This window comes from Lampetra fluviatilis, chromosome 2 (assembly GCF_964198595.1).
Source record: "Lampetra fluviatilis chromosome 2, kcLamFluv1.1, whole genome shotgun sequence".
NCBI lineage: Eukaryota > Metazoa > Chordata > Hyperoartia > Petromyzontiformes > Petromyzontidae > Lampetra > Lampetra fluviatilis.
The window spans coordinates 746,769-771,079 of record NC_136276.1 but is presented as its reverse complement, the minus strand read 5'-3'; the positions used below and the strand labels follow the sequence as shown (position 1 = coordinate 771,079).

The 24,311-nt window shown below is 46.1% G+C and overlaps 2 protein-coding genes across 4 annotated transcripts; one reads left to right on the top strand and one right to left on the bottom strand.

Annotated features, from left to right (window-relative positions):
* Positions 1-6,222, bottom strand: KANSL2 (KAT8 regulatory NSL complex subunit 2). Of its 2 annotated transcripts, XM_078866663.1 has the most exons (10): positions 6,038-6,222; positions 4,028-4,285; positions 3,133-3,305; positions 2,912-3,023; positions 2,324-2,487; positions 2,066-2,226; positions 1,868-1,964; positions 1,541-1,704; positions 897-959; positions 1-685 (listed from the first exon to the last, which is right to left on the bottom strand). In XM_078866663.1, the coding sequence occupies exons 2-10, from the start codon at positions 4,279-4,281 to the stop codon at positions 560-562; spliced, it is 1,314 nt and encodes a 437-aa protein (XP_078722789.1). In that variant the 5' UTR covers positions 4,282-4,285; positions 6,038-6,222; the 3' UTR covers positions 1-559. The 2 variants fall into 2 exon arrangements, with proteins under 2 accessions (XP_078722789.1, XP_078722788.1); XM_078866662.1 differs by lacking the exon at positions 6,038-6,222 and having other exon boundaries at positions 2,342-2,487.
* A 1,916-nt stretch (positions 6,223-8,138) lies between these two features.
* Positions 8,139-15,908, top strand: CCNT2 (cyclin T2). 2 transcript variants are annotated; one of them, XM_078866661.1, is made up of 9 exons: positions 8,141-8,365; positions 8,993-9,074; positions 9,256-9,384; positions 9,633-9,693; positions 10,024-10,086; positions 10,243-10,288; positions 10,967-11,130; positions 11,337-11,407; positions 13,547-15,908. In XM_078866661.1, exons 1-9 carry the CDS (start codon positions 8,202-8,204, stop codon positions 15,128-15,130), a joined length of 2,364 nt encoding a protein of 787 aa, XP_078722787.1. In that variant the 5' UTR covers positions 8,141-8,201; the 3' UTR covers positions 15,131-15,908. The 2 variants fall into 2 exon arrangements, with proteins under 2 accessions (XP_078722786.1, XP_078722787.1); XM_078866660.1 differs by having other exon boundaries at positions 8,139-8,365; positions 10,024-10,288.
* Positions 15,909-24,311: the final 8,403 nt, after the last annotated feature.

Sequence of the window (24,311 nt, the reverse complement as noted above, 5' to 3'; positions counted from 1 at the left end):
GATTTTCAAAATCGCATTTATTATTTGTCAGTACAAGACATGCTCTACACACATGTACAGAGTATCACATACTATTGTATCTCTCACCACAGATGCATTTTAAGTGTGGTGGTAGCTGGTTACATGTGCTGTAAAAAAAAAGCTTCCCGCTACCGCCTGGCTCTGGCAGCAAATGTTACACTTTATAAACAGTTCAAGTAGCAAGTTATCATTGCAGTGACTGGTACGTCAGGTGCTTGTTTTCCTGAAAAAGCCTCAAAGAGTCTCATGACACTTTCAGAAGGGTCTTTTCCACATTTTCACAGTAGGGAATAATTTCTATACAGATTCCAAATAAGAAATTGTAGGGAATTTGTTTTCAAATGTTGACCGTGATGGCCGCACAAAATGGCCTACTCTTGCAAATTACAACATAGGATCTTTAGAATACACTGTGAAGCAGATTAAATGTCATGTTAGGGTGAATGCACCCGCAATACTGCTGGAATCGAGCCATGAGCCTCCGCAACAAGTGATGAACGCACCACCGCAAGGCCACGTCGCTGCCCCAAGAAGGCACTCAATTGAGCGAGCTCACTGTGGGCGAGGGGCTGACGTGAGGCTCTTTGCCATGCGATGGGCACACGGCGGTGTTCCCCGCCCCATCCTTCTGTTCACCGCTCCACTCCATGCTGCCACCTTCCACCTGCGTGGAGACCCAAAACCAAATGGCTATAATAATCACACCAACGTGACAAACTCTCGGCGGAGCTTGCATGGTAATGTAGGAGGTTACGTACAATACTATCAAATATAAGCACATTTATTTATTCTTTAGCAACATACGGGAATGTCTCAAAACATGCAAGATGAACAAAGTCGAGATCAGCTGTTGTAAATTGCTGTAATCGACATACCCCTTGCAGTTGACTTGACTGTGCTGGATCCTCTCCGACAACATCAATGTGTTTGGAGCAGTCCTGAAATACACGATTTGTGTGAATACATCGTAATACAGGAGTACTGACCATCACTTAGACCAGTGGTTCCCAACCTGTGTTCTGTGAGCTACAGGTGGTTCACAGGACTCTTGCAGATATTATTCACAGAACACTATATTTTCATTGCCCATTGCACAATTATTTAGTCAATTAACAATGTCAATTGATTGTATGGTTTGAGTTAATATTGACAATGCTTTGTGTAGTTTTAATTTAGAATTTGTTATGGATATACGGTGGTCCATGGGGTTTGAGGGTTGGCAGTGGTCAACCAGTTCAGAAAGGTTGGGATTCACTGGTTTAAACTTAAACATAGATCAGACCCTCACTCAACGTATTGTGCAGCTGTGGTGCAGTAGTTAGCATAATGCAAATGTTTAAGTCCTCAGTTCAATGCATATATTGCAAGGGGAATCATATTCATGGATTAATTAATCCATTATATGGTCACTTTTAACGTACCATTATCACAAGATTTGGATCACCATGCAAAACTAAAAAGAACAGGCACTGCTCAAACACAACACCCAGATGCAGGTTCACTGGCTAGAGCGTCACACCTCGCTCAGTTCCAAGGACTGCTCCGAAACAGAGGGGGGTAGAGGCGTGTGTAGCGGGCAGTGGGGGTTGTCTGACAGGCTGACTGGCACCGGCCGATTGCATGGCGCCCCCTCCACTCCAGGGCACATTCGGAAGAGAAGCTGAGCGCTGTCTTGGCAGATGTCTGGGCACATTCATGTCAGGGCAAACGTGTGGCAGGACAGGATGCAAAATTCACGAAAATCATTGTGCTAACAATTGCAACTGGAAAGCAACACGGCCAATAGCTCACACGGGAAACAGCATTCACACGCTAATATTTTCCTCGATGAATTGGAAAAGGATACGCGCTGCGCAGTGCTTGGAAAGTGGCAGAATCCGGTTGCTGCAGCGAACTCCGTCCACAGTTCCCATGCAGCGTTGTGCACCACGATGGGATGGCAGCTGGGATCAGAACAAAAAACATAGTGGATTACGTGGAATCACTTGGAAAGAAATGCACATAGTCCACGCGGCTACATTACACCCATACGGGGAAGGCTGACCTGCGGCAATGTGTGTGGGTCCGAGAGGATGGTCCTGCGGTCCTTTAGCTGTCGGTGCAGGAGGGCTTCCACCCCAAATCGGCGACGATAGCGCTTCATTGCCCTGAGACGGCGGAGATCCTCCTGCTCTTGGATGCCCTCCACTCCCACCGCAATGCCTGCTGTTCTCATCATCACATACACGCCATGCTTTAGTTTAATACAATTTAAAACACGTTATTCTACAAGTTTCAAAGTCAAAAATGAGCAACAGCTTACTGGTGGGATCATCCTCACTGCGTCGGCAATGCAGGTATCTACGGCGCTTCTCCTTCAGAAGATGCTGCATGCGCTTGAATTGGTCGATGTACAGAGACTGCAGACGAATCAGCTTCTCTCGTGTGATCAGGGCCACCTCCTCCGCTGTGTATACCTCCGCGTGCCTGCAACAGTGACATGCAACCTTTTTTTTCCCAGTGTGGCATTTTTTGTAACACACTAACAAATGGTATAAAAAATCATCAAGGGCCAGATACGTGTTGGGGAATGTTCCAGTGACTCCATCACCCATTTTATGGCTAATTGGCAAGGCGATACATTTTGGTTGTACAAATATATAGACCAAATTTTAATATACTATACACGATATCATAAAAAGGAAATTCATAACCTTACAGATGTTATAGTATGTCATGCCTCAAACACAGATGTGTCCACACATTTCACACTAATGTGCTGTACAATCAGTTCAGAGGACTGGACAGAGGAAAAGGCTATCTGTGCCAGTCGTATATTTACTTAAGGAAGCAAACAACTTGTATTGTAAATAAATCCATAAAGTGTCTGCAAACAGGAAATCATATTAACTTGAGTGGATCCTCCTGGTCACTGTCCACACTCTCAGCCTCGCTGTCCGGGTCCCCGCGCCAATTATGGTCCAGCTGCATCCGCTCCCCCTCACTTTCACTGCAGCTGTCGTCTGTAGGCAGAGACGCGATTGTCGCTCATTTTATCGGCAAAAATCACGCTTCCGTAAAACATCCCGCTCCGACAGGTGTAACCGCCGCTTCCAGGTGGCGAGCACTCACCCAGTAGTCTGGAAGCGTCGCTGTGCTTTGTGGTTCTGGCCCGTCCGTCCTCCAGCATGTAGCTTCCCAGATCTGCCAGGATGCTTTCTGTGGTGATGCCACTGCTTTGCTTCCTCATCTGCTGTCGTGCAGCTTTGCTGGCCTTCCGTGCATGCTCGGCGCAGAGGGAGGAGCTGTAGAAACGTTCAGCCGTCGAATAAAAAAACAAATGAATCCCACGACTGCACGTTTTCAAAATACACATGAATTGCTGTATGGATGGTCATATCTCTTAACGTTTAACTTTAATAATCAACAAAAAAACCTTACTCATACTCTTTGGTTATTTCGGTAAAGTCACGTAGGTACAAAATAAATTAAATCACGACTTTTTTTTTGCCCACTTCAGCAATTGTTTATTGCTGTGGTTGTTTCCACCTGATGACAGGCACTTGTGTTGCGCCCGAAACGTCGTGATTTAATTTATTTTGTACCTATGTGACTTTACCGAAAGAACCAAAGAGTATGGATTCCTACAGTCACGAAAACTTCAAATCTAACCAAATACTTTAGATCACTACACAAGAGACTAGTCTTTGGTGATCCCACTGGTGAAAAAGGGTGGACAAGCACACCACCGCAACCTTACGCCCACGCGACTGCCAACCTGCGATTGCTGTCACACACCAGTCCTCACAACCAACACCAAAATCACCACATTCCATGCACGACACTCTGACCTGCCTCTACTGGACATCTGTGAAAGAGAGCTTTATAGCTCACCGCATTCTTCCAGTATAAATTATTCTGAAATATACACCAGCCACCACACATGCACCACAACCACGCAATCGCCGTGCCATCCACCGCGGCCGACGTATCACGCCACTGCCACCCACGGCCCTCTACCACACACCTGTCCTTGCGCTCGTTGCGGGGTGCGGCATTGGGGCACCGCTTGCTGTTGCGTGCCGACACGTAGCAGCACTGGCGGTACGGCGCGGCGCGGTCGTCCAGGATGTGCTTCAGGCAGTATTCGTAGCCGTCGAGGCGAGCCAGGCTGCACGGCCGGCTCGTGTGCGCGCAGCTCTGCGGCTCGGGCACACGGTTCAGGCTCGCGGCGCGCCCGCGGCCCGACGTTGCCAGCACGTTGATGCGAATGCGATTCATTGCGCTGGGAAAGGCAAGCGGTAAAAAAACAGAGCATCCATTACAATGGGGAAGAAGTGCGGGCGGCAATCAGTTTGCAGGAATGCACCATCCAAACACTATGAGCCCTCTGATCCCCTCTTCCTGTCGAACAAAATTATTTCCCTTGGATTTTTGCCACTCGTGTGGAATCATCCTCCTGAGTACACTCATTCCTGTTCATTATCCTCGTTCACCAGCTGGAACCACCTCTTTCTAGGACTGCATCTGGACCGTTCCTTCCACGTTCGTCGCCTTTCTTCGATGTGTTTTTTCTCTCTTCTTCCATGCCAAAGCCACTCTTGTTTTCAGTTTTATTTATTTAAGTTTCATTTATTAGGTATAACCCTGTGAGCAATGCGACTCTTGACTCGGGAGCAACCGCAACAAAAACATGAACAAGAAACATCTTAAAGTGACTACACGCAACAGAAAAATCCTGGCAAAAACAGCAGTCTTCTTGTTTGCGATCTGTTGCACTCTCACCTTCTCCCTCGTCTCTACCCCGACTCCTCACCAGAAACAATTAGCAAACCAGCCTCCAGTGCGATGCTTCTCACCGACCCAAACACGAAGTAACGAGCGGAGTAGCCAATAATTCCAACCCTATCCCAACTAATAACTCTCATTAGCCATAAATCCTACCCCTAAGCACGTTTAGTGCTTCTTCGAGACGATGTGTCAATTTTCAGTTCTGCTCTTTACAGCGCTCCTAATGCGATGACACAAGTCACATTCGTCAATACCATTGCCTTCAATTTAAAGATACAATTGGCGACGTTTCGGACTATGGCCCTTCTCCAAAGCACAACCTAAACGAGCACCGCCCCATCTTCGTTAGAACAGAGGGACAATTTAGTTGTATAATTTTATGTTAGAACTTAACATTTGTCGTTCGACGGGCCATTTACCGAAACGTCACCTTAGTTTTTTTCCCATTCCAAGGCAAATACGCCGAGTTCTTACATAAATTAAATTGTCCCTCGTCTTAAATTGCTAGATCAACCGGTGGTGGCATTTCCACATTCCTATGACGGGGATCATTTCGAATCAAGCGTTGAAAATGGCGACTTCTCGATTGAATCACGCGCGCTCAACCACAACAGCATCCGACCGCTTATGCAACTATTAATAGAAATGCAACGTTTAGAATTAAAGAATCGCACCTCAACAAAAACCACTTCAATGTTGAGGTTTGCACAATCGGGCTGCGTTGCGAACGTTCGATTCGCATACTCACACGTTTTTAAAACGGATGCACAACTTAAAAATTGCAAACGTCGAAACAATTCCCAGGATGAACGTTAAGCAACCGGGGACTTGAACCCACAAGAGCTCTTAGCCGATTGCCGCCACATTCGTGGCGAATCGCCTGACGAGGCTTGGCTGCTGTTGTTGTGATCGCCCTCAAGACGTCACGGTAACTCGCTACGTAAACGTTGTGGGTTTGACTCGCCAACACTCCGGTGTGCTGAAGTGGAAACGAATTGCCGCGTCTTTGCGTACGTGACAACCCTGACTAATCAGCGATCTCACTCACACACACGTGCACAAACCCCTTCACTCTCGACTGACACAGCCTCCTTGCAGCCCCCACCCAACATGGCCGCCGGCTCGACAACAACGGAAGTGACGTAACGGCAACGCCCTCCCCCGCCCAGCCCCCAGTCGCCGTGGGCGAGGCGAACGTTAAACAACAGCGCCGCCGTCGCCACCACAACCACCACCAATCACTTACCGGCGATACAATGCGAGACGCAATTCCGACGAGCGATCGCTTTACTTCGTTTTAGTGCAGACCAAGGTGTTTCGTGAGGTTTTCGTTTTTCTTTTGCGGTAAAAATTCGCGCGCCCGTGAATGCGCCAACGGCACAAAGGCGCCGGCCGCCATGACACTGCCCCCCCTCGCTCCCTCACCGCCTGCCACCGCCCCCCCATTTAAAAAGCCGCGAGCCAATCACATCGCGGCGTCAATGACGTCACTAACGGTTACGTAAGAGCCTCGTCCTCACCCCTGAAAAAATAACATTTGGCACGATGCTGTTGTTGTGAAAGAGCCAACGCACAAGATACCAGGGTTTGACCTTCCACGAAGCTGCTCATGGCCCATCCTAAATCGCATCCACCGCACAAAGCACGGCAGCAGCAGATGCGGATACCTGATGCACAAAATATGGAAGATTAAAAACCCTCCCAGTGTGCCACTGTGGTCATCCAGAGCAGACCGTACAACATATAACCGACGCAACGCCCGATCCACAAATACGAAGGAGACATCACGGCGATACACTCCGCTACTCCTGACGCGCGGTTGTCTGGCTTCACTACCCGAATGTGAGACTGTGGTTGTTGTTCTGCGTCTACATCGGCAGCCATGCGAAATAAATCAGCGGTGACGTCACTGGAGTCACGCGCCCCCGCCCCATTTCCCCTCCCCCCCATTGCCCCTCCCTCCCCAGCTGGAAGTCGATTGTGAAACAACCTTGGCGTGGGAATTGACCTTTGGTGAAAATATTGTTAAATATAAAAATATATGCATATATAACTATAATCAATATAGTTCCTACAGCCGCGATTTAATATTTCCCATTACGTGTTTATCTCATTACATGTAGAGCTTTTATGCACCACTACATTTTTAATATTTAACTTTCACATTTTGACAGCGTGTTTTTGTTGTACGACGGTCAAACACGTCATTCATTGTGCAAAATACGCGTTTCCTTGCAACATTGACGTGTTTGTTGTTGCTGAACTTACGCACCACGGATCTCCCGTGGGATCATGCGTGCAACAAAGCAAAATAAACATTCTTTGGGTCTTTCGGTGAAGTCACGTAGATAGAAAAAATAAAAATGTGTAAAGTGAATACAAAATAATACAAATATCACGACGTTTCGATCGCAACACAAGCAATCATAATCAGGAGAAAACATGGGGGAAAGCTGCTGATGCAAGCTGTTTCAACCTTTAAAACAGCCTGCTTCAGCAACTTTACGATCGAAACGTCGTGATATTTATATTTTTTATTCACTTTAATTTCATGTTTTATTGTTATTCTTATTTTTTCTATGTACGTGACTTTACCGAAAGACCCAAAGAATATGAATTCCTGCAGTCACGAAAGCCAAGATAAAAATAAACATGTCGAATAATATAATTGTCAAAGAACAGTACGAATGGACAAAACAACCCTGTTTGTACAAAAGTGAGCCCGACCTGGGAAGATAAAAATTGTTTAGTTTTATTTGTATTTTTTTTAAAGTAATTTGTTTACCTTTCCTACACTTTGCACTCCTATCGCGTTTGTGTGTTGTTCGTAATTCTAACGTTCTGACCCCGTGTCCCGAATGGGCATCTGTGGCTCATCGCACATCACAGTTCCTATGATCACTGTTACATTGTTTTTATAGCTTTATTTTGGTTTAGCCATATTTGTTTGTTGTAGTACAGAGTTAGACTGATAACTTTAATCTAAATTGTCTTATGGTTGATATTGTTTGACTTGTATCCCGCTGGGATGTTTGATATACGGTGCTTTTTTCTGGAAGACTGCAGGTTTTCCTGTATGTTTTCTGTTGCGCGTAGTAACTTTAAGATGTTTCTTGTTTTTGTTTGTTGCGGTTGCACCCGATTCAAGAGCCGAATTGCTCACAGGGATATACCTAATAAATGAAATTAAAATCGCATTCATCCGCGATTCGTCAACATTCTCGTCGAGCGCCTCCAGGGCGGACTGTCGGAGTCGAATCGCAGCGCGGCCCGCCCGTCCGCGTGCCACCGCCCCCCCCCCGTGACGTCACCCAAACCAGTCCCGCGTGACGTCACAGCCGCTGCCACTTCCGCCGGACGTGACGTCGCGCGTTTCCGCCGTCTCTGCCCGCGCGCGCGCTGCTCCGGCGATGGCGGCGGCGCCGCCTCCTCCTCCCCCGGCCAAGTGGTTCTTCAGCAGGGAGCAGCTCGAGGCCACGCCGTCGCGCAGATGCGGCATCGAGGTGGACAAGGAGTTGTCCTACCGCCAACAGGCGGCCAACCTCATCCAGGACATGGGACAGAGGCTCAACGTGTATCCTTACCAGACGGGCGCGGGGGGCGGGGGGCGGCTGCGTCACCGGGCCGTGCGGCCTTGTCGCGCAGGCTTTCGCGGGAGGGGAGGCATTGTTACGTAACGTTGGTTACTCGCGTTAACCTCGAGCTCGGTGGGAATGAATGTGCTTATTGTGGCGGTGTTTAGTTGCGTTAGAGAGCAGGGTTCGTTGCAATGGCGCGACTTGTGAGGGGGGGGTATCTGTGAGGGGAGGCTGAAGCCGAGCGCGGCGAGGCCCGGGCGCGGCTCTCCTTTGTCGCCGCCATGTTGTCCTCGCCCTCCACGCCGGCTCGGCGCGTCGCGTCCTCTCTGCGAGCCTTCATTCTCCTCTACGCGTTTATTCATTCTCCCCGTGAGGGTGCGAATGCTTGCAACCTTGGGGGTAACCTCCACGCCGCGTGCGTTGCTGCAGTCGTGTGAACCCGGGGGGCGAGGGGTACCGCTTCCTCCACCGCCAGTGTCCATTTTGCCGCCGGCTCGGGGTCGTTGGGGGATTTGCTCGTAAATGTAAGTGTTGATTTCTGTCGCTTGTGTGTGTTGTGGTTTTGTGCGTGTTCTTTCCTTGACCCTTGGTTTCATTTGATTCATTTTTTGAACTCGGCGCAGTTCTCAGCTGACGATAAACACAGCTATCGTATATATGCACAGGTTTTATATGCTGCAGACCTTCTCAAAGTTCCACAGAAATGTAAGTTTTACGTGTATACTTCGAATTTGAAGAAATTCTGACATCACTTACATTTGCAGTCTACAATTATTACGCGCTGTACACGTGGAATGTGTAACACTGCACGCTGGGCCCAGGCTCTGTTGGTGTTTCTTAAGGTTAAAAGCATTCCACTCAAAAGTTATTCTATCTCTTCCTGAAGGCAATTTCTCCAGCTGCTTTGTTCCTTGCTGCTAAAGTAGAAGAGCAACCACGGAAGCTGGAACATGTTATTAAAGTGGCACACGCGTGCCTTAACCCACAGGAAGCTCCGCTGGATACAAAGAGTGATGTAAGTGAGACTAAATGATACATTTTTCTGTATTCTATCTCATCCCAGAGGTTTTGCACCTTTCCATTCTCTATTCGGCTAATTTGTACATATGTTGGATGCACGCGAGGAATGAAATATGTTTTCAATGTACTGTGACTGTTGAGCCAATATGCACTCGGACGTCTTTTGTGTGCAAGGTGAAATTCTGGGTAAATACTCAATCGTAAAAAAACTTACGCAGGAGAATTTCTTTCCTGTTTCGTCAGGCTTACCTTCAGCAAGCCCAAGACTTGGTGATGAATGAACATGTGATGCTTCAGACATTGGGTATGTTGAAGCTGACATTGGAACTGTTCATATTTTCTATTCAAAACAAAGTTTCCACTTAAATTACCCAGGAATTGAGAATTTGTTACAACATTGACCTCAAAACGGCCCTGATTCAAGGCTGTAAACCTCTCCATTGGTTTTCAGTTTCAAGACAGAGCCTATAATAATTCTTTCTTTGGTCTGTGGTCTTTCCTGAATCACCGTGGAATGGCTCATTCGTTTGAAAGATACATTTGCATTAAAAAAATTGAAGAGGTATGTTTTGATTTATAGAGCTTTCAGATTATATACCTATGAAATTAATATGTGCTCTCTTTCATTTTGCAGGTTTTGAAATAACAATAGATCACCCTCATACTTATGTTGTGAAATGCACACAGTTAGTACGGGGTAAGAACCACACTCATGTGCAGAACATTAATACGCAAAGCATGTATTCTAAGTTACAAGTAATTATCTTCCAAATCTACATTGAAACACTAAAGATAAATATATATTTGCCTCCGTTATTTGGTCATAATACGTTTTCTGCTTTTATTTTTTCAGCGAGTAAGGATCTGGCCCAGACCTCGTATTTCATGGCTACCAACAGGTGGTTACCCACACCCATACGTTGCACTGTTAAGGCGCACTAAAGCTTCCCCTAATGCAGAACCCCCTACCGTTGCCACTGCCCTGTCTCGCTCTAGGGCTAGGCCCGCCATACCCCATGGCGTTGGCCCCCTATTGTAGTGCGGTGTAATGTACCAGGGCACCATCGGCACAGGGGGTTGTATGCACTAGAGAAGTGTAGTGTTGCTGTCTGTACGGTTGCCAGTACTGCGTGCATATCGGTGTAAACTGGTAGCCTATCGTTCTGAGCGCTAGTCTAAGCTAGGAGTGAGAGTTACCCTGGTAAGTATGAGCATCCCATTTTTTTCTTTATTGCTTTTTTGCTTATATCTTGATAATATTTATCTTTTTAAAATGTTTGCTTTCATTATCAACTAATTTAATACATAATTAAAATGCGTAAATTTGATTGCATTTTGTGAATGTGCATGCATATTTTATATTATATGAAATGTTTCAATTTTCAAATTATGTACATTATACATTTTTTTATATGCACTGCCATTGGCCACTGTTAAACTGATGTAGATGTGAAAGTCATGGCTCCTTTCTCTGTCCCCATGGCAATGACCACTTAACAAACCTGAACCTGCCAATTGCCGGCTTCTGGACCTACTGTCTCCGGGGTCCTCTCCATCCTGCGTCTACGGCTGTGCAGCCTACACCTCACCACATTTTGCTTGCAGCACAAGCCCACAGTGGTAGCCTGCGTTTGTATCCACTTGGCCTGTAAGTGGTCCAACTGGGAGATTCCGGTCTCGAGTGATGGAAAACCATGGTGGGAATATGTTGATAATGGTGTCAGCATGAACCTTCTGGATGGTAAGGAATCCACCACATGTGCCTGATTCTAAATCGATATTTTTGTACGAATTGGAATTGAAAGAATTCTATTTGGGTAAACATTAAATTCACATGCATCATTCTTCATTGTACTGCTCTTCGCAATGACATCCAAAGAATATGACATTTAGGCATTATATTGGAGTTTTTTTGTTTAATGTCTAACTGTATTTTTGCTTTTTCAGCATTAACACATGAATTTCTTCAGATTCTTGAGAAAACCCCAAATAGGCTAAAAAGGATAAGAAACTGGAAGGTAAGTCATTTTGTATGATGCTTTTGGTTAATTTAACTCGTGGATTTTTTGTGATTAGACACCCGATTATTCAAAATAGGTTATAAATTCTTCCTTTTGGGTTAATAAAAAATTCATTGTTGCAGTCCACAGTTTCAGCTTACGTTTCCATTTAGTCAATAATAAACAATACAGAGCCAAAATATTATATAATCTAATAAAACTGGACTACTTTGGGTTAATGTGAATTTTTTTGTAGATTTCATTTGTAGTACAGGTTTCCCTGCATGCGGTAGATGTATTTCCAAAAATGGCGCACAAAGCAAAACCGCACTAGACGGCTGCCTTGTCGAGTAGTGCATTAAGAACACAATGTTTGTCCCACGTTCGACCGCATAGTCGCATATGACTGAATTAAAACCGCATAGTGAATTTTGGGTAAAAATAGATTAGCTGCATATACACGAGTTCACACAACTGAACCTGCATAAATCGAGGGAAACCTGCATTTGCGTTTGTCAATATTGGTCCGCGATTGAAAACATTCCTTTAACTTGAAAGTAGACCACACTGATACAACAGTACCCACCTACCATTTCCCATTTATACATTAACAATCATGTGAAAAGCCTTATTTTTTTGCAAACTGGCTAGTATTATGGGACATCCTTTGCCAGTATCAAAATATAACACTAGGTTTTCCCCTTTCGAGCAATAAAACAGGTGTTAAGATGTTAAACACCAAGCTGAAACCTTTAACCACATATACTTGCGGTGAAAATACAAACCAAAAACATCTGACAGTATATGCATTGTCTTAGAAACTGATTGGTCCACACAAGCGACAGCTTTCTTTAGAGCCTAGTCTCAATCACAGACATGACTCCTTGCAAAAGGTTTCAGTTTGGTGTTTTAACATCTTAACACCTGTTTTATTGCCAGACAGGGGAAAACCTATTCTTATAAACTGGCTAGTATTTTTTTGTTGCTGTGTAATAACAACTTCGTATGCGTGTCACTGAAAAACATAGAGTTTTAATTTAAGCGCTGATAACTTTTTCGATAAGTGACAGTGATAGCCCACAAATGCAAACAAGAGGTGGTTTCCATTGGATGGGATGGTTTATAGTATGGCACTGCACTGCCCACTCTCCCATGCAGCTTTTAGGCAAGTACAGGACTGCACGATTCCATGCCAACTGCTGCTTTTTGTACAGGAAAACCTCTCAAAGTGGGACACCTGTAAATTGGAATTTGAGTATGCGAAAAATGGTGTTTGAAATTTTTATTTAAGGGCAAAGTAATACTGGCCAGAATGCTATGTCAATGATACGTTTGCTTTGTTTTCTTTGGGTCTTTCGGTAAAGTCACGTTGTTTTCTTTGAACCTATCTTTGTGACTTTACTGAAAGACCCAAAGAATATGAATTCCTGGAGTCACGAAAGCTTTAAGTCAAGATCTAAGTATGCTTTGCATAATTACGTCAATTGTAATTGTTTTTAAATTCATAAAATGTCCAAAAATAACTACTGCTCATATAATAACACCAAATGGTAGACTGATGTATTTGTCGAACAAGTGCCCGTGGACATCTCGGTCTACAGTAGATTAATATAAATGCATTGACTATGAGATGATGCATTTGTATTTTCTAAAAACATCACAATAGTTTAGGTAATGTATCATTTGATTACTACTGTCTTGATGTATCCACCTCTTCCACATGGTTATGGCAACTCATTACGCTAGATTAATGCTTTGAGTGTTATTTTAAATATTTAATCAATGGTTTCATGTTGTTTACATGTAAATTTAATATAGTAATTGCTTCATTTTTTTACAATATGCCAGACATTTGCCATTATTAGAAAGGCTCTTCCTCCATTAGCCATTAGTGAATGGGATTCCTAATTATTTTCTTTACATGTAAATAAGTTGTCGCATCACCTAATGAATTAATCTTGACTTTAACAACACTCTTCAATATTGCATTTGCTAAACTCATGAAACATTTCTCAAATTACTTATACTTAAGCGAAGCTTCACTCACATCCTTCATTCCCCAGTACCTCTGCAATTTCCCAATCCTCATACTGGCCAACTGCCTCCAGAATCATACCTTTTGTGTGTGTAAAATAACTTGACTGTGTTCTCTTGCAGGCATATCAGAATCAAGCAATTAAGAAACTGAAAGTGGAAGGGCAACCAACAAACGATGCACATTGCCACAGCCTGGATAGTCTTGCATTCCACTTTGATGCTGCAGACCTCGCCGCACCTTCTGAAGTGAAATCTGCATCCACCTCCGTGCCACAGCCTATAAGTGTGCCGATGGTTCCTGTGCAGTCGGTTCCTTTTGCGCCGCCTGGTCAGGTCATGGCTCCTTTGAAGTCCTACCAACTGCAGAAGTCTCATGACCTTCAACAGAAGACCCATGACTCGGTACCCATCAAAGTGGAAATGCAAGCCAAACATTCTGACAATCCTATGCACTCTGACGTTCCAGTGTATTTAAAAACAGAGCGTTCATCCCAGAAATTGCCAAGCCGGGATCCCCAGCCTAGCACTGCCACAGGGTCTGTACCTTCTGCCACAGCAAATAAGGTTCCTCATCAGAAGGTTAGTCTGCTGGAGTACCAGGAGAAGCATGCTGTAGTCCTGGCAGAGCACAAGCGCAAGCTGGAAAGACAGGAAGCTGAACTCAAGGAAAAGTATGCCTCTGAAGCTCAAATACTTCTGGAAGTTCAAAGACGCGAAAAGATGCACCAGCAGCAACAGAGTAGTGGCACGAGTACTCCCAGTGAGCAGTCGCAGAAACATAAACACAAATCTCACCACCAGAGCAATGAGAAAGTGGACAAACATGGAAAACAGGACAAAAGTTCTATCAAAGTGCGCCTACCTGGAAACCAGGATGATACTAAAGATGGGCGTGAGATTAAAGTAAAAATCAAGATGCCAATGGCACATGAACATAACAGTGGCACTGATGACAGCATCAGCAAAGGTAAACACCAGAGCCAGGCAATGTTGAAAGAAAAGCACAAAGACCACCATCCTGCCTCCCACCACCATCACCACCATGGAAACAGTCATAAACACTTGCACTCGTACCCTCATTTGCACAGCAGTGGTAACGGGAAACATAGCTCTGATGGTTCCAAAGGTGGCTTTGTATTATCACCAGAAGCCAAACCAGGTACTACGAGTAGCAGTGGCAGCTCGAGTTCTGGATCGTCACGTAAACGACCACGCGAGAGTAACGCCACATCTCATGGAAACCCGCAGAAGATGAGCAAGCAGACCTCCAAAAGCAGCAGCTCCTTTGCCAAGCAGCACTCCTTTGCAGTGCAGTCGCTGCTGCATCTTCCAATGCCTCCCCCACCACCCACCACCTCAATTTCTTATGGGCAGCTGCCCAAAAGATCTGGGAAGGAATTAAATGGGCTCAATTCGGACTCATGTTTGGACTTGGACGAGCCGATGCCCCACATGCAGGGCGACAGCTACAAGGCCACCCGTGATATGCTGGAGTCGCTGCTTTGTGCACAGGGTGTGAACACGCCCACCAACACCAGCCAGTCGGGTTTTACGCAAGACTTCAGCCCCAACTATTACAGCCAAAACATGGCCCGTGGATTCCATCCACTGATCCACAGAGGGCAGTCCTCACTTCCAAGTAAACCACCACTTCCGCCACTGCCAGCCGACCCTCCCCCGCCCCCTCCACCTCTCCCTAAGTAAATACACTGAACAACATGAGCAGGTCGACGTTTTGCTTTTTTGCTGTTAAAGAAAAAGGGTAAAATTGTACAGTTTTGTTGCAACGTTCATGTCTGCTTTTAGCCGCTGAGGAACCCCAGCGGTTTTACTGTGATTCAACGTGGGTTTTTTTTATAGCAAGCGCGTAACAGTTTTATGAAAAAAGAAAAAAAAACTGCATTTGAAAATCTTCGGAGTTGGTAAGTCTCTTGAAGATTTCCTTATCTGTCTTATGTCGTTTTAGCATTTCATTTTAGTTTAGTTTCATTCCTAAAGACTTCATAGATGTAAAGTCTTGGAAGTACCAGCATAAAGTGGAGGTACAAGAAGCTCAGGTGTTGGAATCTCTACAGTATAAAACTTAAAAAAAAAATGTTTACATTTCATTATTGTGCTTTGTTATGAAGTGCATATTAACAATTTTCTTGGCTTGTGGTGAATATTTCTCCAGGCTTAGCCCTCTAAATACTTGATATTGAAAATTGCAAATATTTATTTATATACTTAATAAAGACATGAGAATCGTAATCCTGCTCGGTGTTTAAATGTAGTGGAGCTCTGTACATCGCCTTAGTTTCCCTGCAGTGAAGGCAGTGGACGGTAAGCATTATTGGCTGAAGGGATAAACGCGCATGGTAACGGCTGCAATCGTTTTCATTCTTGAACTCTTGTCTGTATATAATACACCCGCTCCTTGTGTAAATTAAAATGTAAAATTTTGTACCAAAAAACATTCAGTAAAGATTTCTCAATAGCTAAATGGCCGCCTGGCACGTTTAGTGATTTCTCTATTTTACTACTAGCATTTAGATTGTTAAAATGTATGTATCACTTTACATTAAAGGCAATAAATGCTTTTGTGTTGTACCCTGTGCGGCCCTGCTTCATTGCACTGCGTAGTCGAGGCAAATATACATTTTTGAAATTGTACAACGTTTTTTCAGAGGGAATGGACTTTGCAAGTGCACGTGGTTTTCATAACAGCAAGAAACCGCATTTTTCTGAGTAGCAGGATTGTAGAACACAAACCAATTGTGGACCGTTCATAGTGGCGTGCAGCTGAATACTTTTTCATGGTAATACCTTGGGACATGTAATAGGTTGACAATTTGGGAACATGCCCTTCAGAGCATGGGGTAAGATTGACATTGGTTTGCGCCCGATTCATGAAAAGCGTACAGTATATGCGAAACAAGTCAACTTAACATTTTCCATTCTGCTCACCACAAAGTTGTCCAGAAATGTAAGCCAATTTACCCTCTTTCAAAGGGCAATTTCCCCAAAACATCGCTGTTACATTTTACAAAGCAGTATTAATGAATGTCAGTTTGTTGAAACAGTGCTGTCTACTACATACTTTATTTTGTCAGTGTATGGATTAAGCTGATAAAGCTACACAAATGTCTGCATGTAATGGGCTGTCTCATCTACTCGTGAATAAAGGTGCTAAAAAGCAACAATTGTGCAGTTGACAATGCTGTATTGGATACTTAGTAATTGCAGAATGACAACCATATGGCAAAAACGGCTGTTGAATAAAGACGGAAAACTGCTCACTTTGCGTAAAATGCACATGGGTTGGAAGGAATCTATTAAAGAGAATCGCCACCCAGAAGGGGTGCTAAAACAGTATCTTATTTCATATTTAATGTATTTTATTGCAGCTTGATGACTGCCTCCTGGGAACGAGCATTGGTATGATAATTTAGTATTATTTAAAGGTGGTATAAGGGCACTTAGGCACACCATAACTAAAGGCAGCTATTACACAACTGGGCAGGAGAAAGGGGGGTTGACTACCGCTGGGTAACTTCTGTGACTAAGCGACGCTCCCCATGTAGTTGGCTGGCTACACAGGAGCAGACGCGTAGTAGTCACGGAGACATTAACTCTCACCTTGTAAGACTACAAGGTGCCCGATCCAAGATGATGAAGACGACCCACTCCAAGACAATGGCGATGACAGTTTATTGTTTCCCCCACAGCAGCCCAGAGCTCTGTTCCACACCGGCTTTTATCCACTCCTCGACCCGGCCACGCCCCTTGTCCCGAACACTCACCTCATCTGGGCCAGTCTGTCCCTGTCTCAATTGTTATTTACGACCACTTAGGTCCCGTGCTGTCCTTACGTGATCCTGTCAGTGCCCGTCGTGTCAATTAGTAACCACTGCCACGAGGAGCCGTACTGTCCTTACATCACCCCCCCCCCCCTCTCTTAAAAACATAGCCGCCCCGGCTACCACAATTCCAATACAACATCTCTGAGGCAGAACCATCTGCATAACACAATAACTAACGAACATACAATGCAATATGTTAGGACCGAAGAGCAGGAGGAGAGAAAAAAAGAATCCTACTCAGAAGAAGAACAACAAAACACCAAAAAACCCAACAATAAAAACATTGCATAATGCATGTGACGTGAACATAACCGACCGTCACAACAACCCGGGGACATTCTCGAACAATAGATGGGAATTTAACACAACAAAACATTTCTGGCGATCCGTCACCGGAATGTCAACACTTCGACTGAGTTCTTGATGTCAGTCCTCTCCAGGCAGGTTTCTGTCCTCCGGCCAATAAGGGCTTGCACTCAAGCCCGGGGGGATTAAGGCCATCGAAGGCCTTCACTCGAGAGGCTGACAGGTCCTCTTATGGTGGCCCCTTGTATGTGGCAGGCCTTTGGGGTTTCCCCAACATCGCGGACTTGTGAACTGCGGGTGGAACAACACCCTAGTCGGCGTCCGATTACTTCGGCTAACTGCCCCGGCCTGTCAGACACACCAGACCCGGACCGCATAGACACTGGGGATGAATCAACACTCGGGGATGCACATACGGCTTTAAGCATGACGGGTGGACAACCCAGCGGCGACCTCCCACCCGCCCACGCACTGTGGCTGTCGAACGTCTTCTGATTTCCACCAGCCCTTGCCATGGCCGGTGCCATTTGGGGGACGTATGCAATGGCACTTGTGGACAGTGCAGCCATGCCCTATCCCCTACTACCCATGGCAACACGTGTTCACGACGGCACACGTGTTTTTTTTTCGTTTGCGGCTTGTGTCGTGGCAGTGTTTTCCTTGGCTGCCTCGCGTGCTTCTGATACTCGATCCAGCATGACCCACAGGGTTACTGGCAGAGAAGGCCTGTTCCTTCCGGAGGCCAGACCCACTTAGACATCAATAGGGGGTTCACTTTCCCGGCCATACATCAAGAAAACGGCAAATCCCATGGAGGCATGAGCTATCCTACATGCCGCCAGGACCCCAGGGATATGTAGGTCCCAATTTGCCTGCACCTCATCGACTCCTTGGTAAAGCATTGACGTCAGGGTTTTGTGGAGGCGTTCAACCATACCCTCTGTCTGAGGATGGTAAGGCGACGTCCGAATCTTCTTCATGCCTAACATGTCACATACCTCGCGTAACCGGGATCGCAACTCAGCCCGTTGCACCCGGGAAAACTTAGGGTTCTCCTCACCCAACTTATCCATCCATGCTTCGTCAGCTTCCACAGCATGCATCACCCCTCCTACCACCATCTCTGCGGTGGAGCCGAATGCGTCGCTCGCTGCTAAAATAGCATGGGCTAGCACCGTTTCCGCCTGAACCACCCTGGTTCCACACCCACATTAAGGACTCGCAGGAACGGTTCCTGATCTCCCCTCAACAGTGTAAGTGCACCGACCAGTGTGAGCCCACGGGTTACTGCTTTAGACGGGGTAAGGGGGACCCCTGCCTCCGGGTCTGCTAGGTCAAATTGTTGCGGTAACGCAACGGGACCAATGCCTGCGTGCCGGGCGGGATCTCTCGAGATTCCTTTACCAGAGCCTGAACCGAATTCTCTGCTCTGCACATCAATGCGGGGAGTCCAAGATAAACATTCGTGGCCCCGATGGCATCTAAACACGACCCCGGTCGGTAAAAAATTTCAGGGGCATCCTCAAAAAATTCCATGCCCAAGAGGCAGGGCATAGCCAGCATCTTTGAAATCAACACTGGCCCTGATATCTCAATCTCCACCAATCTGATGCGGGCTGCTACCTGCCCTACAATTCCCACCGTTTACCGCCACGCACGCATTCACCACTGGTGTATCAACGATTTTTAAAGGGTAACGTATAAAAATCACTTGAGATATAATAGTAGCCGAGGCACCCATGTCCTCCAACACACAAACTTCCACCCCTTGTACAAACCTGACTATCACCGATGAGCCAGCCGCCACTGCTACTGCTCGGCATGCCAGCTTTCGCCACTGCATGCCCGAGTTTGGCCACCCATATTTTGATCGTGATAGTCGGCCGTCTACTCTGACAAGAGAATGGGGGGGGGTAAAAATGGCCTATGTGACACCCGATGGCCCTGATGCGTGATGTGGTTTTAGCGGTCGGGTGTCTGGTGCATCGCGACTTGCCGTGGGGGGGCTGGGCCGAGGCGGTGGATGCAAGGGACTCCAGCGATGTCTGAGCGATGTCTTGGCATCCCCGCGCGAAGTGTCGAAGCTGGCCGGAGTGGAAGCAGGCGAGCCTGGGTGCTCGCGGCGAAGGTGCTGCTTCGGCCCGGGATCGCCACTCCCGGTTCCGTCGCAGCGTTTCTCCTCGCTGCCGGTCCCATCCGTGAACCACTGCTGTCACCTCCCCCGTAGATTCCGTTTCTTCCTCCGTCGGCTACTCGATAACTTTTGCTGGTCGGCCGGTCGAATCGTCCCCAGTCCAAGACTTCCCAGTCCATGCAGCCACCTGAGTCCATTTTCGCAGGGTTTCGTGCACTTGCAGCCACCATGCGTGGCAGATGGTGAGTCATATACTGCAGCCATCTCCCTGTAGGCATCCTGAAGAGTAGCCCTTTTCTCTTCGGGGATGGCCCAGAACGCTGCGTGGCCATCGTCAAGAGCCATAGGTAAAGTTTACAACGCTTCCTCCTATGTCCAGTCGATGGACAGGTACTCTGCTCCAAACCGGCGGGTGAAGACACTCCAATCCCCCTCTCCCGCCGCCGTAAATTCTTTAACCGAAGGCAATCTTCCTGGTCGATCGGCGGCACTCCGCCTCGCCCCCGGAGTTGACACCGCCTCTGCTGCTTCCCGCGCAGGCTGCAAAATGGCGGCCGTCGGTCGTGTTTCCTCCCGCGAAATGGCGGCCCCAGACAGGTCCCCAGCGTGGGAGCCCCAACCGCAGGCGGCCGCTCCACCATCCCTGCGCGACTTTGCGGCTCATCCCTGGCTGCATCAGCCCACGATGTCGCCGCTCCCATCGTCGCCACCAATTGAGCGACGGTCGAGCGGAGCAGATCCACCTCTGCCACTAGCTTCCACCATCCCTCCATCGAGTGTTGCTGGGGAGAAGCGGCCCCCCCTCCCCCAGTTGCAACGGCTGCAACTCACTGATAATTTAACGCGTAACCGCGAGCTGACTATATACCACTGGGTAACTAATGTGACTATGCGATGCTCCCCATATAGTTGGCTGGCTACACAGGAGCGGACGCGTAGTAGTCACGGAGACAATATTAACTCTCGCCTTCCAAGACTACAAGGTGCCCGATCCAAGATGATGAAGACGATCCGCTCCAAGACGACGACGGCGATGACAATTTCTTGGTTCCCCCACAGCAGCCCAGAGCCCTGTTCCACACCGGCTTTTATCCACTCCACGACCTGGCCACACCCATTTTCCAGAACACTAACCTCATCTGGGCCTGTCTGTCCCTGTCTCAATTATTATTTACGACCACTTAGGTCCCGTGCTATCCTTACGCAACCCTGTCAGTGCCAGTCGCGTTGATTAGTAACCATGGCCACGAGGAGCCGTACTGTCCTTACACATGCATGAATTCTGTTTTGAAATGAATTTGGGACTTAAAAAAACATCTGTAGCATACATTAGAGAATTCAACTTGTGCGTCTTTAATCGAGAGAGAACAATCACCAAGTTTTAATGTCACCTGAAAATTTAGAAAAATAAATAATGACTAGATAAAATATTAACTTAAAATATGCCCGTGTTAAAATATAAGAAATAACCAAATGTGTCCTAACTTTTGGGCCACCCTGTTTGAAAGGGGTTTGACGTGTGCTCTGGGCTCTTGGATAGATGGCTTCCTACGAGTGCGCATGTGTTTAAGTGAGAGATGTTTAAGTAAAAGCCCTCACCTGAAGATTGCATTGTGTGGACTCCCGTTCAATAATCCAGTCATAGAATAACGTGCCCCTGGCGAGGTCGAAGGGACCTATAAATAACATTTTACAGGGCTTGTATAGAGATCATCTATGTTTTAGAGGTGCTTCCTTTGTAAAAATACAGAACCTTTATCTCATCCGACAAAAAACACTCGTCTCATTAAGATGCAGAAGCCTCATCTCATCCGAAAATCCTCTTCTCATCCGACACTGAACCCTCTCATCTGTTTTTCACAAGCCGATCTTGACACCGCTGGTATCAGTCATTGGCAAGTCCACTCAGCTCCACATCCTTTTGTACCCCATTAGTCCATCTCCTCTCGCCCGTGCTGCACCCCTTTAGCCCCCTCTATCCAGCCAAACAAGCTGCAACAACATTTAATTGTTAAAATGTTCTTGGAAAGATTTTGGTTTACTTTTTATTATTAATAATTATCCGTTTATCCACCTCTGCCCAAAAATAAGCTGATTGGCCATGTGGGTGGATGGGCACGACGTGCCCACACCAAATGCTGCACCCAGCAGGTAAATTATTGAATAACTAGCGCGGCTTGGCTATTTGCTCGGTTTATAACTAAAGTGAATTGTAAGCAATATCGATTTCTTAGTATTCTTTTCCAGTGACGTTTTCGGATGACTTCTTAAAATCTAATATTTTACCTGAAGCCATAATTTCGCGGTACACAATAGTGGCGAAAGAACGATCTATATTTCATCATGACTTTTAAGCTCCTCCAGTACAAGATCAACCAAGATTGGACTTCAATAAATTACCCATTGCAGTCTGTTGAAGGCTAAAGTGGCGAACTCGATTCATAATTGCACAATAAGAACGTCATTAACCGTTAGTGTTGAGAAAAGTTTCCATGAACCACTTTAAGTTAATGTGTACTTCTTACGACAAATTTGTAGAATTAGTAAACAGTCTGGTAACATCCGGCCTACATGCTTTAAATATTTGGGCTCTTAACAATTTTCCATAAATGCAACGTTATTTAATGCAGAATATTTGTTCCTGCTTTGTAGTTTGTCCATAAGTAGCAATCATTTTGATAATTTTGTAGACAGGAGAAGTATATTTTGTCACAGTCTCATGGGAATATTGGTTTTTATGAATTTCGGGTAATCGCATAAAATCTTGGACAAACGCCATTGTTGCTGTAAATAAGATAGCCACACTTAGTATTCTGCATCTTTAAGTTCCTGAATGTATTCGTTCCGGGTTTTTCCCTAGTTTTGAGTTGAATGATTAAAGCATTTCATAAGTGTCTTCATCAGTCAACAGTTGCTATCTGTTTTTGGTGGTTAGTTTGTTGTCCTTCACCCCCCTCCCCAAACTCCGATTCGCACGGTTGGCTACGTATGGTTGAAAGAAGTTAAACATACATAGTGTTCTTATCGATAAGGTGATATAAGGTGTTAATATCATAATTCTTCAAGTAATGAAGCGTTTTAAGCAATATACAAATTTGAGATCACATTCAACAACCTACACGCCTGTTTAATCCTTACCCTGTTCGCCAATAACAATGCCTTTATCGCATTCCATCAGCCATTCACTGCAGAATGAAAATCCCCAGTAAACATGGGCGAAAGTTGGTCCCAATGGCTCTAACCACACGCCAACGTGCGCTTAACGTTGGCGTGTTCACTGGGATCTCCCCCACACTCGCCATTCTTCACGGTGCGAACGATGCCCCCATGCTCTCGCGGCACGTGAGAGGGCTTCATCATCAGCACCACCACTCCATCTCGCTCAAGCCCCCCACGCTACCGCCAATCGGAGGAGCCACCGACGGCCCCCTCGAACCCGCCACTGCTCTCTCGCCCATGCCTTCCCCTCTCTCTCTTTAGTGTCATTCCACCTTCCAAATGCGTTCGTCTCTCCGTGCTTCTTTGCACACTTTACAACTTTTTCATAATAATGCGCATGCATAATGTACGTTGACTCAGTTAACCCCCCCCCCCATCATTGTGCAAGAGCGCAGAAGAGTGGTCAACAGATTACGCCTCTGTATAAGGAACACAACGGTAAGTCTTGTCCACAAATCTGGCTGTCGCCTGATGAAGCTAGTTGTAATTACTGGCGAAACGTCGTACTCAGATTGTAAATGTTGTGGCTTGGCTCTCCAGCACAGCGGTTAGTGCTGTACTAGTACACTACACAATATATACTACACTATACAGTATACACTACTATACACTACACTATATACTAGTGCTGTACTAGTACACTACACTATACACTACTATACACTACACAACTATACACTACACTATACCACTACACTACTATACACTACACTACACAACTATACACTAGTGCTGTACTAGTGACAAATTGGCCACGTTGTTTACGTGACAACCCTTACTAGTTGGCTGTGTCGGGTGGTGGCGGGTTTTAACGACACAACATTTATATATTTACGCGATATAACCCAACAAACCTCTATTATGGATGATATTGGTCGCGAAAGCCTACGTGTTAAACTTTACAACTTTGTTTAGTTTTTTGGATGGGGGCGTTAGCGACCCATGAGTGATTTTCCTGACAAGTCACGACAAATGTACTGAAACTTTTATCGCGCCGAGCAAGAAGGGTCATTGCCCGAAACGTCGACTTCCGTCTACAGTATTTTGTTGTTGAATGCCGCGAGTGGCGCGCCGGTCCACAGCGACAAATCTGTGAATCGCGTGACGACAGCGAGAATAACAAATTGTTAATACATCAGTTGTTAATACATCAGTTAGATTTTACTCAAGCATCGAAGTACCAGCGCGCCGTGTACGCGACGATGTAGTCCGGTATGTAGCTTGAAGTGTACACGTAGTTTGAAGTACACACGTAGTTTGAGTGTACACGTAGCTTGTAGTGTATAACGTATCGTGGTGTTGCAGTGATAGTAGTTTGAGTGATAGTAGTTTGAGAAGGCGGAGGGCGCAGGCGGCCGCCGTGGCCGCCTCAGCCGCGGGGCGC

Coding starts and splice junctions, on each gene's coding strand:
- KANSL2 (XM_078866663.1), bottom strand. CDS start 4,281: ATGAATCGCATTCGCATCAACGTGCTGGCAACGTCGGGCCGCGGGCGC. Junction 1,965..2,065: donor ACCCACACACATTGCCGCAG/GTCAGCCTTCCC, acceptor TTCTGATCCCAG/CTGCCATCCCATCGTGGTGC. Junction 960..1,540: donor AGTCCTTGGAACTGAGCGAG/GTGTGACGCTCT, acceptor CGTGTATTTCAG/GACTGCTCCAAACACATTGA.
- CCNT2 (XM_078866660.1), top strand. CDS start 8,202: ATGGCGGCGGCGCCGCCTCCTCCTCCCCCGGCCAAGTGGTTCTTCAGC. Junction 9,075..9,255: donor TCTCAAAGTTCCACAGAAAT/GTAAGTTTTACG, acceptor CTCTTCCTGAAG/GCAATTTCTCCAGCTGCTTT. Junction 10,289..10,966: donor TATTTCATGGCTACCAACAG/GTGGTTACCCAC, acceptor ACGGCTGTGCAG/CCTACACCTCACCACATTTT.